General features: G+C 49.3%; 1 protein-coding gene across 1 annotated transcript in view; it reads right to left on the bottom strand.

Annotated features, from left to right (window-relative positions):
• Window positions 1-5,877: 5,877 nt before the first annotated feature.
• Window positions 5,878-19,362, bottom strand: part of SLX9 (SLX9 ribosome biogenesis factor) — a 57,114-nt gene continuing 43,629 nt past the window's right edge. Inside the window, exons 3-6 of the mRNA XM_049803033.1 lie at window positions 18,339-18,407; window positions 14,174-14,327; window positions 8,946-9,014; window positions 5,878-6,529 (exon numbers count right to left, since the gene is read on the bottom strand). Of these exons, the coding sequence (XP_049658990.1) occupies window positions 6,403-6,529; window positions 8,946-9,014; window positions 14,174-14,327; window positions 18,339-18,407 (419 nt within the window). The 3' untranslated portion in view covers window positions 5,878-6,402. The remainder of the gene's footprint in view (window positions 6,530-8,945; window positions 9,015-14,173; window positions 14,328-18,338; window positions 18,408-19,362) is intronic.

Genomic DNA, 19,362 nt, shown 5'->3' with positions numbered 1-19,362 from the left:
AGGAGTGGCAGAAGGTCTCAAGTGCTGGGTCTCTGCTCTGCCAGCCATGTTCGGTTCTGCCCCTGTCCCTTCTGGGCTGGAAGGAGCAGGAGTCACTGTAGCTTGAACCCTCTGGAGCTCCCCCAGCACTGGGCCAGCCACGGTCCCTGCAGTGGGACTGTCGAAGGACCGTTTTCATGCCTGGAGGGAGCCTGTTGTCCAGAGCAGTCCCCAAGCTGAGCACCGCAGGCATCTCCCTGGCAAGCTGCCCCAGGCAGAGCATGCAGGGGCAGGAATGGAGGAAGGAAGTTCAGTGCTACTTGCTATTCAGAGGAAAAAATCTGGCTTCCTTGTGGCCTGGGATCTCCGTTTCCATGACTTACCGTGCTCCCCAGGAAGCCGACCCATTACGTGGTGGAGCCGGACAGTGCTCCAGGTCACAGGGAGGTGACCAGACCCTGACTGCAGCAAGAAGAGCTGTGGCCAGGCCGAGTTACAGCCAGCCGAGTCCCAGACAGATGATCCTGTGGGCTGGGATGTGACTCAGTTCATGGAGTGGCTGCCCCTGCTCACAGCCCATCCTGGTGACGCACAACATTAGGGAGGGGGAGACACCTCCTCATCCCCAGACGGCAAATCTACAGACGCACCCCCAAATGACTCTGCTGAGGTTCAAGGCTTGGCGTGCTCCTGGGGACAGACTGACCAGTGGCTGCGGTGAAGACACGCATGGGAAGAGAGCCAGTCCCGGGCGTGCCCTGGCCAAGGAGCAAAGAAGAGCAAGCATCCTGCAGCAGAGACCCAATGCTCCCAGCATTCCCACTGCTTCTCACCAGCTGCCACTGACACACCATGTACTGGGTGAGGAATGTAGCCGAGAGCTGGAGTTGCACCAGTCCAGGGCATGACCCATGGACTGCTGCCAGGTGGTGGAGAGGAGAACCTGGGAATCATCTCAAGGAGCCCATGGCAGCCTCCCAGCCCCACTGCTCGCAGCCAGCAGTTGGGACGAACTGTCCAAGAGCCTCTGGCAGGGCTCTCTCATGGACGGCTCAGTCAGTGGGTGCCTCCCATGGCACAGACCAAGGTCTCGCTGCACGTCGGAGGCTGTTCCTGGGTCTGGTACAGCCACGACACGTGTCAGAACTTGGGATCAAGCTTGGGAACCCATGGGATGATGGTAGCTCTACATGGCTGGAAAACAGCATCCCTGCCAGACATCCAGCTGTTTCTCCTCAGCCACACCAAGACAGGGCTTCACTCCCATGACAGATGATCACACTGCATGGATGAAAGGCAGGGTGATGGCTGGTTTTAGGGATTCAAGTGCAGACTACTCACACAGCCAGCATCCCCTTGCCAGAGTCCTGGGATCTCTTCACTGGCTCAGGAAGACTCAGGAGAAAGCAAATTAATCTGTCATGCTCCCAGTCCTCTCCTCCACAAACTGGTGTTGATACGAAGGAGGCGGTGCCGACGGCAACACTCCTGTCATCCAAGAAAAGGTACTACCAGTACCTACAAATGCTGTCCTGCCTATACTCTGCAATGATGACACTGCCCCTGATTTCTCTACGCCAGCCCAACACACCATCCCAGAGCATTTACTGACAAAGCCAGTTTGACCAAAGCAGTGTGGATTAGCCAGTTTTTGCAGTCCATTACAGACTGTATTTACCAGGAAGGCTTGAGTCCACCTGGGGAGCAGGAGGGGATGCACTTCCAGGGATGGGTTCCCAGTCATGGGCCACCAGACAACTTGTTGGCATGGCAAGAGGCTGCTAGCTGGGTGCCAGTTTGGCACCCAGCTTGGTGGAAAACCTCGGAACAAAACTCCTCGGTGCAAAACTCCCACAAACCTGTGAGCTCTGCTGGGCTCACCTGCCTGCTCCCATCTGCCACAAGATTTCCCTGGCAGCCTCAGAGGCAGCCAGCTCCACCCCAGTGGTAGCTGCAGCACTGGCATGTGCCTTGGTGCTGCTGGAGCTGGCAGGGGTTATGCTGGCAAAAGCCATCACAAATGCTTAGCTCTAGATAAAAAAAGAAACCCATGGGGCCAACGCAGCTCATAGCTTCAACCAGAGTGTAAGCAAAAGTACTCTCTACCTGGCACAAGTCATATTTTCCATACGTGAAGGGGATGGTGGGACTCGCTTGCACAAAGTTTGTAAGGAAAACTTTCCAGGGCAGACAAGACAGAAAACGGAAGGAAGGAGGAGGGTCTATGTACTCGCACTAGGGACTTCCTTGGGTTAGACGAAGGGTCAGGGCCAGGTCTGTGTGACTCACCAGGCTTTTCTGAGACATGCCGCTGGCCTGATACAACTCCTGCTCCAGCAGAACCAAAGCCCGATGGGCCATTGCTGGTACCAGGAGAAACATGGGAGTTGCAAGAGCTACTATAAAAAAATATCCCTTCACAACCTGCAAACCAAAGACGCTACCCATGAGCTGCTGGTAAAGGAGAATCCCCTTCCACCCACCGCTTTGGGTGCTTTCTGTGTAGTAGAAAATATCTGCTGGTACCACCAGATGGATAGGATACCCAGGCTTCTGCTTTCAGTCACAGTTCTGTGAACAGCCTCCAAAGGCAAAATCACCAAGAAAGAAACCAGCTGTGAAAAGCAGCCCCAAATTTTTCCAGTTCTGAGTTTGCAGTGCATTCACTGCTTGCTTACTTCTTGCTAAGTCTAAAGCTACTGGGTCAGGCCCCACCCTCCCCACCGCCACAACTACTCCTTACAGCTTGGAAGCTATTTTTTCCCACCCTACTATCTAAAAAAAAAAAATTGGCGTGAAAGCTTTTATCATCCTGAAAACATGCCAACTGCGAAGGCGACTCTGTGTCTCAGACGCCTTTTTCCTGGCAGATTTTAAGTCCTTTGCTCAACTGCTAGGATGGCGGGGGCAGGTGATGCCTGCAGCAGCAGGCTGTGAACTGTAGTTTCAAACAGTCACATGTTTAACTGCTGCTAAATACCCAGGAGACCAACATTTTCAAACAGCGGGCTAAGAGCTAGACACACAGCCAAGTGACAGCATTGGCCTATCTGAAGGAAAGAAAAGGTGTGAACGTGCCGCACAGTGATGCTGTGTGTGGAGATGAAGGGCCACCAGCATGGCTACAGCTACCAGGCAGTACTGAGGGGGGTCACCCAGCTCAACACCTCCACCTGGTCAGTCACCCCTTCGTGTCCCAGATAATGAGGCTTCAGCCCTATTGGGTCCCAGTGGTTTGAAGGGAAAGGATGGGACCCAGCAGCCAGGCTGAGCAGGGGAGAAGTGCTGGGTGACTGCGTTGTTGGTGTCCAAATTTCCAGTGACCAGCTCTGGCCATAACCACCACAGCTGGCAACCTAAAGGTGCTGGGAAGTCCATGTGCAGGCCCAGACATTGGGACAGCTCCTGCCTTGATGTCACCCTGGAAGAGCTACACAAACCGCAAAGCCCTTCACTCTGGTGATGCTTTTTGGGGCTCTGAAGCACTCAGAGCTGCTTTTGCACGCAGAAATCCCTTTTCCATTCCAGCCCCGAACTGCAGGGCTTCTTAGAAAAAATTGCACAGGATGAGAAAAGGATGCAGTCCTGTCAGGCTTCACCCTTCTAGAAATACAAGGCGGCTATCTCTTGGCAAATGACCCACAGCACCATCTACCCTAGTACCTACTTATAACTAGCCCTTCTGCCAGCCAAGGGTTCTCCCAAACGTTGCAATTCAGGCCATCCAGGCATTGCTTCAACTCTAAGTTACTTGGAACCGCTTGTGAAAAGAAAACTAAGTAGTCTGAGAAGACAGGAATTGATAGCCTTTCAGATTTGCTTTCACCCTAGGGAGAAGCTACTAAGAAGAAACTGATCTGGAATGGAGGTACGTGGGACAATCCATCTAACTCTCCAGAGGCTTTAAAGGACATTCTCACTCTGTGCAAAATAGACGGTGCCCAGGAAATTGGTGCTTGTCAAATGCGATCACTGCTCCCGCTGGATCTCTGCAAAGTACAGTCATGGTGCACCGCATGCATCTCCCAGGGGAGGGATATGGTCCCACCTGTAGCACACAACCCAGGATGGCATTTTATAAACTTGCCTGGGGCTTCTCTGCAGCTATCACACCGATCTGTGATGGTGCAGAGCAACGCATCAACAGCTGCTTGTGAAGCAATCCAGCTGTACAAGGAGGCCAGGGCTCTCCTTCTGTGTCATATATTATCTAAAAACCACAAGACAAAAAGAAAGCTGCAAAGCTCCTGCAAAGCACATAAGACAAGCAGAAGTGCTCCAACATGCCATGCAAGCTGCCCTCTGTCCCTCTTGCCTTCCAGATACGCTTCTCCACCCCCACTCCCCCCAAGTGCCCTGTTCACTAACGAGAGGAGGAACCTTCATCTTCCTTCATGCTTCTATGTCTTCACCTTCTTCATCTCTCCCCTGCCCTCCACTTAAGCACAAGGATGGCGCCTTTCTCAGGAGACACCTAGCTATGAGACGGGGTAAAGGGGTAAACAGTAGGCTTATGGAGAAAACCACCCCAAAAAACCTTAGCTTGGTCCAAGTCTTACGTCACATCTTGGGTTGTTGGGAGCCACAAGCAGCAAGAGCAGCTGCAGGCCATGGGCAGTAGGTGCCATTAGTGCACAGCCCCCATCTCCAAGACTCAGCTCTCCAATGTGGTGCCCAGCCTGCATAACATGAAGCATGGCTGCAGCTGGGACTGGCGTTTGGAGCTCAAAATCCAACATGGCCTAAAAGAAACACAATCAGATGCTGGTAGGAGAGCAAGCAGAAATCAACCAGGAGGTGGGGAGACATTTCCAGTTGTTTGACCCCACCACAGCCCTCTGCTTTCCAGAGCCTGGCTCCCACAGGGCATTACAGCGTGCCGACAAACAGCACAGCAGCGTTCACCTCCCAGCACTGGCACAGGAGCCATCAGGGGAGAGGAGAGCCCCGCCAGCCCTCGAGCAACAGGGTGGAGGATGGGACATAGCCAGCATCTCTCTGTGGCATCTGCCAGCAGGACTCTTGTGCCAGGCCTTGGGGGAGGAGGGGTGGCACAGTGACATTCCTCTAACAACAAGCAGCATCAGCAACAGCATCTGCACTGCCAGGGCTAAGAGACAGCCATTAGAAAAACTCCCTTTGTTCAACAGTGCCAGCCTAGAGGGAGATAAAAAAAAAGCAGCATTACTAGTGAAGCAAGAGACAGGTATTATCAAGGTACCTGCTACTCCCATTGCAGCTGGTTTTAGGCACTAACTTGGGTAAGAGTCAGCTGCAGCTTCCATACTCTGTCTAGGCATCAGAGTAAATTGCTTCCTTGCAGGTTTCAGATGCTCCTCACAGTTGACCCAAAATAGGCAGACTGCTTTTCCAAGGGTAAGAAGCATCAGAAAACTTTTAGTACAGTTCAAAAGACAGCACTGACATTTCAGGGTGTCAAATCAGGATTATCTCTAGGGAACGGCCCTGCCTTCAGTTGTCCCCATAAAATACATTGGAGTTTTGTGAAAATTGGTGTTTGGCAGAAGGCAAGGCCTCCCTCCACTGCAGCGGTTCCCAAACCCCAACATGTAAGCGACCAGCTGAATTTCACAGCCTGCAGCCAGGACACATTTTGGGATGCTTCCTATAGAGAAGGCCAAGCAGGGAACAAGACACAGGCCAAAAGGGATCAGCATCACCCATGGAAAGCACACACTTCCAGGCTAGGAGGAAGGCAAGTCTGGGAGTCAGATGTGATCTACAATTGATTTCACAAGGCTTCTGTTGCATGCTGCAGCATCAGTCTAGTTGTTCACTGTACATATCGAAAAAACCTATTCTTTTAAGTCATTTTTCTAGTGATGGGAATAAGGCCATATTTCAATTAGTATTTACCAAAACAAGAGCCAAACTCAGTACTGTGTAAAAGTGTGTTTATTGCAAAGCTAAATTTCTCACATAAAACAATGTCTCTGAACAGCAGCATCGGTCCTTACACAGATCTACAACAGCCTTCTGGGCTCCAGGGCTTGGGGTCTTGAACCACCTCAACAGAGCAGCACAGAACCTCTTTTCAGTGTTGTCAGAAAGGGGAGGGAGTTGACAAAAACCAGGTACATTGCCACTGGCACAATTTAAGAAATTGGGCCTGCTCACAAGAAGAGAAAAGGTGTCAAGACACTTCGCAGGGAGCTTAATGTCTGCACAAAGATCTCACAGAACACCCTGGTCTCTGCAGGCTGCTTGCCAAGGATCAGCTGCCACTGTCAGGAGAGAACTGCATTATTCCTGCAGACAGAAAACAGGACCGTTGGATTTAATAATCTGCTGAATTGCTTCCAAGGACCAAAGTGGCTGAGAGGTCATGTTAGCGATGTGCTCTTTTGCAGCCTGGAGCCCTCACACCAGCTCCAGCGTGCACATTTGGTCTCAGCTGACACCCTAGAGGGGTTTATCTTCTTCCTCCTGCCTTAGCCTCTTGAAGAGATGTTCACTGATGGCCATGAGGGGGTTGGCTCTGTACCTGGGATTGGTGATGACCTCATGAAACCGAGCCACTTCCTCCTCTCTGAGGAAAGAAAAAGAACACACAATTGCTAAGTACTTCATGCAAAAGGAACTCAGCAGATAAGAACACATACAGCAGTTAGTTTCTGTACAGACAGAATGATCCTGGGTGTAAATCTTGGAAAGAAACACTGTAGGAAATATATCTACTTTACCCAAGGGCAAAGCTCAGATTGCTGCCAGCTTCATGGGAGCCAGAGACTTGGTCTCATGCCACAGAGACAGAAACAATCACGTTAGTGTCCAACATCACTGGGAAATGGGGTTTTTTTAGAGCTTGTCTCTAGTAGATCAGGAACAAGAGACTGTGGGTATCTGGTAAATCACTAAGAATGAAAACTACTTTGGATTGCACTAGCACAAAAGCAGATTCTGCTTTCGAGAACTCATCTATTGACTCTTTGTTGCTCAGTGTAGAGGCTTGGTAATCCTATGTGCAACACTAGTTAGACTCCATAGGAGAAGCATGACAGAATTACCTCTGCATGCTTGGTCATAGTTGGTTGCTGTGGAAATGGTCTTGTCTTAAAAAGCAAGCAAGCAGGGAGGAACAAGAACAGAACAGGAGTGTAAAAAAACCCACTGAGTTTTCACTAAGTCACATCCATTGTGGCCTCTCCATCTCCCTCAGACAGACTGCCAGGCTCTCCACAGCCCAGCCAGACACCCATCTTCATGTTCTCAGTAGTTGCTGTGGATCGCCAGAGTGGTCTTCAGCTTGCAGCATGTAGCTAGTTCCCTCCCTAGTACAGCCCTTCCCTTCAACACCAGCCCTGCCCCTGCCAGAAGAAAAGAGAGAGAAGGCAAACCTGAAGCTTGGGTTGTGGCATTTGGGGCAATAAGGTGAGGCTTAGGGAACCTCCAGTCCTAACTAACATCCTGGAAAATTAACCTCAAGACCTTCCTCCATACTTTTCCCCTCCCAAGAAGCACAGAGTTCCCAGACCATGATGGCAGGATACGTGCCGCTACTCAGTACGTCTGTTCAGTTTTGTGCAGAGGAGAAGAGAGGGGCACACAGGGAATCATCTATAACAAGTCGGTGGTGGAGTTGCCTATTTGGATCTGTATACAAGTCCCTCCTCAAGCAGTGTTCCTCACCCATGAGTTCCAGCACAATGAGACATTCACTGGTGGCACTCAAGGCCACAACCCTTGGGCTTCTGCAATGATCAAAGGAGGGACTTGTCCAGAAAGGCAGAACTGTGCAAGACAGGCATCCCAGCACTGACACAGGCCAGTTTCAGACAGAGAAATGTATTCACTGAGTGTGCTGGACAGCAGTGCTGGGATCGGTAGGCTGACTGTTCTCCTCAGCCTCAGTTTGAAGTTGAATGGCTCAGAACTGACAGAAATCCTGGAAACAGGGAAGACGGAAAGCAAATACTGCCAGATCACAGTGCCTAGCCCCAGGAGAGCTGTGCTGAGGGGAAATTAAGTTCTTGATGCCTAGTGGCAGTTATAAAATATCCAATGGGCTATACAGAGGAATAAGGAGTTGCCAGATCAAGTCCAAGAATTATTCAAAAGCATTTAGTGCTTCATTTTACAAGAAAAGATTTGGCAGATGCCAGTGGACAGCTGTCCTTGTAAGGGACATACAGCATGCAAGTTAGCAGCCCAGAGGTGTTCTAACAGAGCAGCTGTAGCTCCTGATGCTACACAGAGTTCCAGGAGCTCATCACCTACACAACTGCAGGATGCTTTCCTATCAGCTAGAGCTACGTGAGCCTGGTGTCATAAGAGACTCAGCCACAGCTGGATGTTGCAGCTCCAACTCAGCAAGCCGAGACAAGGGACATACCACCTGGTTGATAACCACATCATCCATGCCGCACAGAGGGACACAGTACAAACATACTCACTTGGTACAGCCAGAAGTGACAACTGTGGCCAGGAAGAACAAGATGACCGTTGGTGTGGATTTGTCCTGAAACCCCACAGACCACACACAGGAGGCCCAAGCCATCACTTTATTTTCAATGACGCAGGGAAAATGAACTCTTAAAAAGGAGCAACTGTAGTTTCCTGTGCTCTCTTTGCATAGATTTTACACAAGACAGAAGTGGAAGCAAACTGAATCCATTCAGAATTGACCAAGTCTGAGAGGGACTAAGGCAGAGGGACACCCACAAATATCCTGCACTATGTAAAGGGGAAAAATCAAAGCTGCCACCTCTTCTAGGGCCTTCAGATGTGCAAGACTGAAACACTGGAACTGGTTGCCTAGAGAGGTTGTGTGATCTCCATCCTTGGAGATATTCAAAAGCCATGTGGATGTGGTCCTGGGCAACCAGTTCTAGGTGGCCCTACTTGAGCAGGGAGGTTGGACCAGATGACCTCCAGAGGTCCCTTCCAGTCTCAACCATTCTGTAATGCTCAGCAGGGACTGGACACTCTGATAACTGGGTACTTACAAGAGCCGGCATTTCTGTGCTTGTTTCATCAGACAGAAGTCTGCTGGTTCTGCCTTTGCTTTTACACGGCTGTGGAGAGAAGAAACAAAACAAATGAGTGAGTGTTATAGAGAAGTGGTAATTTAGCAATTGCTGGGGAGATGGAAAGAGTCCAGGGGTTCTGCATCTGCCTTCCCAGAAAATATAGGTAATTGTCCTGTACGGAAATTCTCCTGAAAGGCAATTACTTCCATAGCCAGACAGTAATGGAGATGCAAACTTCTGCCACAGACTGACAACAGCTTAGGAGTCAGGATTGAATGGGCAGGAGGTAAATGCACTAAAGAAAAATCAGATCACTTAGTTCTAGAACTGGTCATTAGCTGTCCATGCCCAGATCACATTCTGCTTATCACCAACCTCCAGGTCAAACCAATACTGTTGCATGGAGAAAAGATCCCATTGAACTTCCCCTCACCACCAGACACACGTCACCTCTGCACATCTCATGTTCCTTGCTAACACTGCAGAGCTCCAGCATCAGCAGACATCAGTTATAGACAGTGCCACGGTTACTCAGCAAGAAGAGGGAACTGCCAGCCATGCTTCAGATCCTGCAGCAGGACCACTGGGATAAAAGGTGTCGCTTACATTTTAAGATAAAGAACGGCAATATTCCTTTCTCCCTGTAAACATGTATCCTCACCAAAGACTTGCCAGTTTAAGTCAGCTGCAAACAGATTAGCTAATGAGAAACCACAACAACAGAGCTTCAGCTTTTGCCACCAAACAAAGGTTTGCAAGAATATGGACTCATGGGAAAACAGGATGGTGCACTCTGTGTGGCTGAGGCACAGCAGCAAGCATAGATCTGCATTCTCTGCACCCATTTCTTATTCCTGGGCAAAGTCCAAGGAGACCAGAGGTGTAATCCCATCCCGCACAGGATACTGGAAGCACGTGGTGCCTGATGCCAAGCAGCCACAGAGATTTACCACAAAGCAAAGCGCTGAGCCCAAGCAAGGGACACGCAGGAAAGGCAGTGACTGCTTTTGGGACTTAAAGTGCACAAGGGGAGTTGCTGGTAGAACTGGACATTAAGGAAAGGAGAAGAAACTTCCATTCTTTAGGATTACACAGATACAGGAGATAAACAGAAGCAAGTGGGGAAAAGGGTCTGCCCCCACAGAGTGGCTTCCCTCTGATCTGCCCTGGGTCTGAGCCCCAGCACACAGCCCAAGGGCGAAGAGGGTCTGCCCCCCACCCCTCTGTTGGGGCAGGGCTCAAGGAGGAATCTTCACTTACTGGTGGGTGCTGGGGGCCAGGGCCTCCCCCACCTGATCTGCCCCAGAGCCCTTCAGCTTTCTCAAGGTTAGGAAACATGACAGTCCCTCACCTTCTCTTCAAGACAGCAGGATCTGGTCTCTTGTTGGCAGCGTTACAGTGACCTCCTCTTCCTATTTCCCTCCCTGACCCACTACCCTCCATCCTTTTATTCTGCATTTTCTTCCCCATTCATCCTTTCCTCCTCCTCCCTTACCCTGTATTCCTTCACCCCGCTCACTTTTATCATCCATCTCTACTTGATCAGCTCCTGCTCCTTTTCCTCATCTCTACCTCTCCTCATCCTGGCTAATTTTATTTTTCCTCAAGGGGGATCCTGGTGGACCCAAGCTGCCAAGGGCTGCTCTCACCACTGCCCTGATCACATGTGATTTATCCTCAGTCCAGAACAGTGTGGCCCAGCATCACAGCTCTCTGCCAGCCCAGACAAACCCAAACAGTGTGGATGTATGTCAGCCAGCCTTCGCAGCACAGAGCCTGTGCAGGAAAGGGCAGCCAGGCAGATCAATGCCCGTGTGCTGCTTCTGTACCCTTCAGTCCCTCTCGAGGTCACCCTGGCACTGCTGGCGTTACACAACAGGCCATGATTGCCCACGAGGAATGGTGATCAGCAAAAGCAGACAAACACCTACAGGGGTTTCAGCAGCTCCCGTCACACTGCTGTGTCCACTGGTACTGCAAGATACAGAAAGACCAGGAAGCATCTCTGTCCTCTTCATGTCCATTAACTGCTTGGCACAGGAACAATTTCTTGTCCCAGTCTGCCTGGATTGCTCACAGAAGCACAGAGAAATCCCTTCTCCAGTTGGATGGCAACCTGCAATCACCAGAGCAGGGGCTTGCCAAGTGTGCCAGGTCGCCATGGCAGTCCCTTCAAAGATGAGTACCTCTGCAGAGGGTGACAAATGCTTAAAGGAAAGCCTTTCCAAACTACATCCTGCTAAGTACAAGACCACGTGCCCCTGAGGCTGTGCCTCTCCTGGACAGCTTCCTCTGCAGCACACCATGAGGGCACCGGGCTGCTTCAGGCTGTGCAAGCCCAATTCTGCCTTGAGCCACCCCATTCACTATTTTAAAGGGCTTAGTGCTTCTGAAGGCTTTTCAGTTCCACTTAACAGTTCTGCCCCACCAGTCTGGCAGGTTCAAAAGGCTGCTGCCTGAATTTCCCCTACCAAACCACCAGCACACTGCCTCCTCATTTGGACCTTGCTAGTAGCCCTGTTTCATTACATTTCATTGCCTTCTTTCGTTATAAAACAGAATAAAAACCTCACTGTAATGCTCTCTTACCCAGCAGGAGATCAAATTCCTGGAGAATCTAATCTTTTATTAATAATGCTGACAAATCACCAGAGTATTACCCTTCATTTATGTAATGATTCAAATCCTATAAAAGCCTCCTCTGATTATTTCAAACACTTACGCACACACATCCTCATGCAGTCCAGGAAGCCACAAGCCAGCAAGGGGAAGAAGAGCACTGCAGCTCCTCCATGCCAGTACCAGGGGGGACTGCTTTTTGGTTGGCATGTCACAGGCAATCTGGGTGACATCAGTCAATGCCAAGCTCCCACCTCCGCTGGGCAGACTGCAGATGGTGCTGGCCAATCCTGAAATTCTCAGCCGGAGCTGGGCTTCTCTACTGTGCTGTGCCACAGGTGCACTGGGCTTTCTAAACACCAGAGTCTTGTAGCCAAAGTGAAAACAGAACCAGAGTATGAACTCAAGCCTCCAGAAGGAGAGGAGGGCTGCTACACTCCCACAGGAGATCTGGGTTTGGAAAGAAAGGGAACTGACAGTGCTTCTCTGAGGATGTAAGGCTGGAGATACATGCAAGACCACTGAACGCTTCCATGTGTGCCACACATCCTCTGCCATGAAGTGTACTACAGAAGAGAAGAGCGATTGCAGTAGCTGGAAAGACCATTTTGGCCAATGTTCTGCTTTGAAGAAGCCTGCAGCAGATGGCCAGAGAGGGCTAAGACCAAAGCAAGCATATAGCCACATCCTCTCCAGTATTTGCAGCTCAGAGACCTTGTTCCAGCTGCAGTTTATATACATGCAGTAACTCTCCTTATTGGATTTGTCAGGTCTCACCTAAAACCGCAGGCTTCCTTCAGCCCTGACATGCTGCCGCAAGGAGCTGTGCAGACCAGTGAGCCTCCTGCTTGCAGCGAACCAGCTACTTGCTAGCTGTGTTTGATGTCCTTTATTTCTCATACTGGAAAAGAAGATGAACTACTTCCTAACCACATCACACTTGATTTTATAGACTATTATGTTCCCAAGCCTCTTTGCCTCTATGTCCTGTCTAGGCTGAGGACTCCCCAGCTCACTTAGTCACCCCTTGAGCAGAAGCTGTGCCAGATCCTCCACTGTCATCCTTGTCATCTGTCTCTGAGCCTTTTCCAGTTCTACTGTATCTTTTGAGCTGGTCCAGAATGGCAGGCTGCAGCAATACTATATATTTGTACTAGATTATGCAGCCACCCAGGAAAGCAATCCCCAAAGGAAGCACCCTACCTGGCCTCCCTCCCCTGTATGTACTTTCTGCAAGCCACTCTCCTGGATAGCAGGGGCTCAACCACCAAGGGGGCTGGGGGAAAATGATGAGGGGGAATGACTCCTGAACACAGCCTGGAGTCAGATGCCACATGTAGTTGTGGCACATCATCACAAAAAGAGGGCAAAGACACCTAATTCAGGCTCAGGCTAAGCTCTGGCCCAGAGCTCCATCCAACCAACCCTCAGTGCTCTGCAAGACTTGAAACTCAGTGTGTACTTTTGCTGTTCATCCCCACTGAAAGAGAGGGCAGACTGACTGAATGGCTGCATAAAGACAAAAAAAAAAAAAAGCTATTCAAAGAATTAGAAGCCAAGTTAAGGAAGGAAATATTTTCCCATGCTTAGATGAAAGGTTCATAGCTGCTGTTTGTCTGAGAAGTGGCTCTCCAGAAGCACAGGGAACTGCCAACTCAGCCATGCTCTGTAGGTGTGTGTCCCACCTGGATCAGAGTTTATTTCTGGGGCATCCAGCTAATCACAAGAGGGTTCATGGTGTCTCCAGCCATGATCTGCAACCAAAGAAGAGGATGCTTTGCCAGACAGCCACTTTCTTGGCTGTTCTCTAATCCAAGTGCTTTCTTATGGTCAAAACAAGTTTCTGGTTCCAACCCCTACTGAGCAACTGGAGAGGAGGGACCAGCGTTTGTGCAGCACGCAGAGCACTTTTATTCTGCACTGGGGGATGTAAAAGCAGCTGCAACAGTGACCAGATGGTCAGGCAGAGCACTGCATTAAAAAGGAGGAAACATAAGGGTAACCAGAACCCACCCTACGGCTGGCTGGGATGGTTAACGTGAGTGTCAGAGGATCAGAAATAGCCCTTCTCTTTCAGTACAATAAAGGGAACGGAAACACCATCTTTCTGTTCTTGTCCAAAGTCACACTGCAAGCCAATGGGGCAAACAAAGAGTCTGGCCAGAGTGTAAAGCTCTGCTCAAAGGACTTGAACTGCCTCAGGAGAAAGCCTGGAGGTCTGGCAGGACAGACCTGCAGGCTGCAACACCTCAAGTCCAGATTCTCAGGTGAGGTCAGCAGCATTACACGCTGGACACTTGTGTGTCTCGTACAACTCCCAGGACGTCTGGCTACTCCCAGCCTGTCTCATGCCAAGCCTCATCTGAGCAATACAGTTCCCCTCTTAGCTGTGGATTCAGAAGACACATTTAACCTTTTTTCTTGTGGCGAGTGAAGCATGGAAGAGGGCGAATTGAGAACAAGGCCCTGTTTTCCTGACCACTGGCACAGAGCTTGCATTGCCTGTAGCTACAAGCTGAGCTGAAGGGCACTTCATCCTACAGGAAGAAGGGGAATACACAGCCCATCCCCTAAATGGCACATACCTCTTGGGTGGCTTCCTGCCCCTGCCACCTGTGGTCAGGTCAGAGAGCTCAGGTAGGGCTTCCATCAACGGCTGCATGTCTCCCACCACAGGTGTTGCTTTCCGCTTTGCTTCGGCTTTTTGCTTCTGCTTGGCTAGCTTCACACTTTCTATTTCTGAATCAGAAACAAGACATTACTGGAGGAAGGGGAAGCATTTGCAAGAGATAACCCTTGAGCTAAAAAATTCATAGGCTGCTTCATCATCTACAGGAAAAAACAGGCCAGAAGTGATTTAAACCAGGAAAAGACTGAAAGTAATGCAGCTGGGTAGTTCCATCCCTTGCTGTGTTTGCTTATACCTATATACATCTCTACTGACATTTGCAATAGGAAGCGAAATCCCCAGACTGATTTTGTCTGAACTGTTTCCATCCTTGCACTGCTCATTGCTCACAGCAACACGGTACAGGAGTCCTGGGGTGGAAAAAACCACACTGACCTTGCATGGAATTAGGAGGGAGAAACAAGAGGGGAAGGGACAAACCAAATACAGTCAGCTCCACATGTGGCATTAAACAGTCACAGCCCAATCTCTGCTTTGCTGTTGGGACAAAACAATGGTCTCCTAGCACAGGCAGAAAAGATGGACTTAGTTTCTGTTGTTTACTTAGTTTGGAGCAAGTCAAAGTCTCACCTTCGTGACTCATGGTGGAGCTCAAGCAGTCAGTCACTGGATAAACCGCGCCCTTAGAAAAGGGCTGCACCAAGTGACAGACACAGAGGCAGCTGGCTTTTCCTTGAAACCATGTTTGCCAGTCTCCCTGCAGCAGCTCTGAGCAAGGCTGTGGGCACAGAAGGTTCTACAAAGGTTACAGCAGTCTCCCTTTTTGGCCATGGGAGATGGGCATTGAAAGCCGCAGTCCTCAAAGCTCTCTGGTGTAAAAATGGGTCCCACAGCTGCCCAAGCCTTACAGAGCCAGCAGCCCCCAGGGTGAGCCCCAGCAGAAGATGCTCTCCTCTTGGACAGCCCACAAAAGCCCAGCACTGCTACAAGCCTCCAGCTGAGCTCCAAGATGCCCCAACCTGTCCCAGAAGTCCCTTGACAATGACACCAGAAACAGCTAAAACTCAGTGGGATCCATGAGCTCCTTTTTCTTCTGTCAGGTAATGACTGGACCTTGACCTTGACCCCCATGAGGGGTACCAGTGCTGCGGGGTACATGATGGAGGACTCCAACTCCTCCACGTGCACTCAGCAGAGGCCGCAATGGAAGAGCAGGCTTCTGCTTATTGCCTTGGACAATGAGTGTATTGCAAGGATGAGCCTCAGCGCTGAGCTATAAACTCCTTGTCTGGATAGGACGGAGCACAGTGCCAGCAGCCGTGGGGCCAAGCTGGCGACACAGGGAGGCCAACAGCTGCCAATGCAGCATGGCCACAGAAGCAGGACTATATCAGCACAAGTATTTTTGATGGGAACACAAAAGCAGCCAGTCCCACTCTACAGACAGCAGGCAAGATGCCACCAGCAATTCTGGGTCTAATACTGCTGCCCACATTCAAGCAAGCAGAACTCAAATTCACTGGCTCTTTTAATATCCTTGTCTTGTTTGCTCCCCAACTCAGCCGAGTCAAAGAGCAACAGTTTTTCATGAACTGCAATTTTGCTGTACATGGATGTTTGTGACAAATGTGGATTGTAAATGCTTCTCCTCACAGCAATCCCTGCCAAGAACACAGCTTTCTGTTCTGCATCACTTCTTTTTTTGGTCTGGCTTTATGAAGCTGAGTACTTCAGTGCTTTCATAAACAGTATGTGCTCAAAATTTTCAGACACCTGATTCTGCGCAAACATCCCAAATTCTTTTCCTATGAAGTCTTGTTCGTCTGAGGAGCCATATGATATATGTATTTTTAAGCATACTTCTAATGTCTGAAGCATTGCACAATTTTTTTTCCCTCTCTAGTCTCTCCTGAGATGATTTATGGGAATGGGAGAAATCTCCAAGTTTTGCGTTTGCACCACTGGGCTGAACTTTAGTTCCCAGGGTCTTGGCATCCAGTGTCACAAAAGCAGCCCTGGGACAAGAAGAAACAACAAACTCTTGGGAAGATTTAGGAAAACAGAGATGTAATGATAACAACTTCAGCAGCCCAAGTTGGGTTCTCTTTTGGGGGGCAAACACTGCAAAACCCACAAGGAATTGGCAGAGTTATCTGCATCAGATAAAAATCAATGCATTTCAGTTGACTGCAGCTCTTTAAGGTCACAATGTTAGAATGCCAAGTTTCATTTAAAAATCTCCATCTCTGGAAATACCAGTTCATTTCGCTCCATCAGCTAATAATAGTAATATCAGTTTCTTTACTGATGTTTATATAGGCTCTTTCCAGCTATTCCACTTTTCTTAATAACAAGCTACACACCTGGTACTAACAGTTGCTGACTTTTCTTACAGAAATCCCCAGGTACCTGCTAGCCTTAGCAAAACATTTGCTAGCGAATCCTGGTATTTGCCAACTGACCACAAGTTTAGTGGGGGAGTCAAGACATCCAGCAATTTAGGTACTTCTGTATCTGGAACGCACTTCTAATACCTAGTATCTTCCAAGACAGAGATAATTTGGCCTGAAGTTTTCTATCTTGGTGTTGTCCTCAAAGCAAAGCCTCTGCCTTTCATTTGTACTCCCTCATCTTAGTAATTTCACAGCCAAGAGAAGAGGAAAGAGGCCACGGCAGGGCCAAAATAACATACGTGATCTTGAGAAAGACTGATGCTACCAAGACAAATATGCAAGAGGACACGATTAAGAGAGTGTAGGGATCCTACTTCTGGGTTTTTCCAAAGTGGCTGACCTTGACTATGGGAGCAGTGCTGTCACCTAACTGTAGGAGCAGAAGCTCTGTTTCTTGCATAAGACACCATTCCCATGTACCCCTTTTACTGTGGATTCTGTCCTAAAATGCTGCTGAGGACATGCTTTCTTCCATGGTACCTGGTATCAGTCCTGGTATCCAGGGAGAGAAAGCTCAACTGTGCTCCAGCAGTCGCCTCCTCTGTCACCACAATAGTATCAGAAAAGGAGACACCTTTAGGAGCACCACAACTGCAGCCGGCAGGCCAGGCGTTAGGACTAGCACAGCCATCTATGCTTTGTGCCCAAAAGGGACACCGGGGGTTGCAGATGTCAAAGGTACTTGGAAGTTGTTGGTTGGTGATAGGGAGGAGGTTTCCTTCAAGCTCATGGTGTTAAATTATCAGCTTTTTTTGTAAAAGGAGTCAGACACCTTCACTGCAACTGGTGAAGTCACAGGTTGATGGACTTGAGCTCAGAACTCGGGAGCCAAGAGCATATGGTGTGGCAAAAAGCCACATCCCTCAGCCCCAAACAGTCTGTCAGCAACTCTGTTGGGCAGGAAGATGTTAAGGGAAAAAACTGTCCCAAGAACAGCTCCAGGTGGCAAGAGGAATTCCTCTGCTACACCAGGTAGCACAGCATCACCTCTTACTGTGCTGAGATACTTAAAGCAAAAATACAGACACTTCCCACAGGAAACAGGAGCATTTCTGCCGTGGGTTAGTTTTGTTTAGCTCATATTTCACAGCTTCGAGAAAGACCAGACTGTCTGGTAAGTGGTTTCACTGACCTGTGGCACGTGGGAAAGAACAGTAACACAACCAGCAGCGTCCAGAGACCTCCCTTACAGAAGGGCAGGAGGGCCCACTGCAGGCTTTCACCACAGAGCCTTGGGATTAGCTGCTGGCTGCATGGGGTTCAGCTCCAGGCTGTCCTCCCATCCCCAGAGCTCCTCAGGGAGGAGGAGCTCCACTATACAGCTAGTCATATATGTACCAGAGCTTTAAAAGACAGAGAAACATGCTATGCCTACATGGGCACAGTGTCCTATCTGGAAAAATAAAGGTTTTATGTAGTCACTTACATTATACATGGAGGAAGATCAAAAGTAGGTGTGGGGCAATGACTCAATCTCGGTGCTGAACACTGAGAAACAATACCTGGGACTTTTATCCCATGTGCTGTAGAGCAGATGTGAAGGTTTCTGAGAAGCATTCACTCTCCCCCAGCATGGCCCAATGCTGCCACCCACGCCCCATGGACAGATCCAACACAGCCACACTCTGTGATGCCCATGGTATAGCCGTGTTTTGGAAGAGTACTTACTCTGTAGCCATCTTTCTTTCCTCAGCTTCATTTTTTCTTTTTTGGAAAGAACCGTTTTTTCTTCTAGACCTAGAAAAGAAGAGAGACGTGAGATGGAGCCTGGCTCCTGCACACAGATTCAGTGCTGAATGCTTCCCAAAGATAGCAGAGTCCATAATATTTTGTTCAACCCTTGATGCTTTTGAAGTTGCTGGTAGGTCAGGCAGGCTGCAGGCAGACCAGGGGATACACCACATCTCAACTTTTAGCTGAACAAATCAAACCTGGCTCACTATTGGTTAAGAAATAAGAAACAGGCAAGTAGATCAGATCATCAGCACCCTAGGCCCCATTTTCTCAGGCCAGGTAGCTCTTTGAGAAAAGCTTCTTGAGACACCCTTGCCCCACATCCTGCACTTCTGCATGAACCTGGCCTGGGAGCTGGCCTCTTCTTTTGAAGACAAGCCACAAGTCACAGGAGGACCTACAGGTTCCAGAACTAGGAGCAAAAAGCAAGTTTTTATCTGAAAATATGCAGGCTGATAAAGCTAAGAAGAACGAAAACATGGGCTGCAGACATGTGCGAGGGTAGGAGGGGGAATGGCAACCTGCCGCAGCTATCAGCGTCCGCCTGCCCAAGCAACGGCCTCAATGCCTGCCCAGACAGCACGTAGCAGGCAGGGGAAGGACTGAAAAGGGTCTGAAATACGCAGATCCATGGCAGCCCTAAGGAGCAGCCAATTACTAACAGCCTGTAAAAAAGGCTAGTACCTACTATATACCAAATTCGGTATTTGGAAACCAGCTCTTGATCACCGATATCCAATACCAAGTAAAATAACATCACAAATATTTTTACTGCAGATCCCTTGCAGACACTATAAAATTTTATCTTATCTCCAGTGTTTAAAACAAAATTGACTTCAGTCAACTTCTCTCCTGAAATGTGCTGTGAATTCTGCTACAGGAATGCCAATGGAGGAATAAGCTCCCCAAAGACCACTCCTCTCGCCTTAGGTTACTCTCAAGGCTGGAAAAGAAAAAA

The sequence above is a fragment of the Accipiter gentilis genome, chromosome 1 (genome assembly GCF_929443795.1).
Source record: "Accipiter gentilis chromosome 1, bAccGen1.1, whole genome shotgun sequence".
Lineage (NCBI taxonomy): Eukaryota > Metazoa > Chordata > Aves > Accipitriformes > Accipitridae > Astur > Astur gentilis.
The sequence above is the reverse complement of the archived record's forward strand: the minus strand, read 5'-3'. Positions and strand labels throughout refer to the sequence as shown.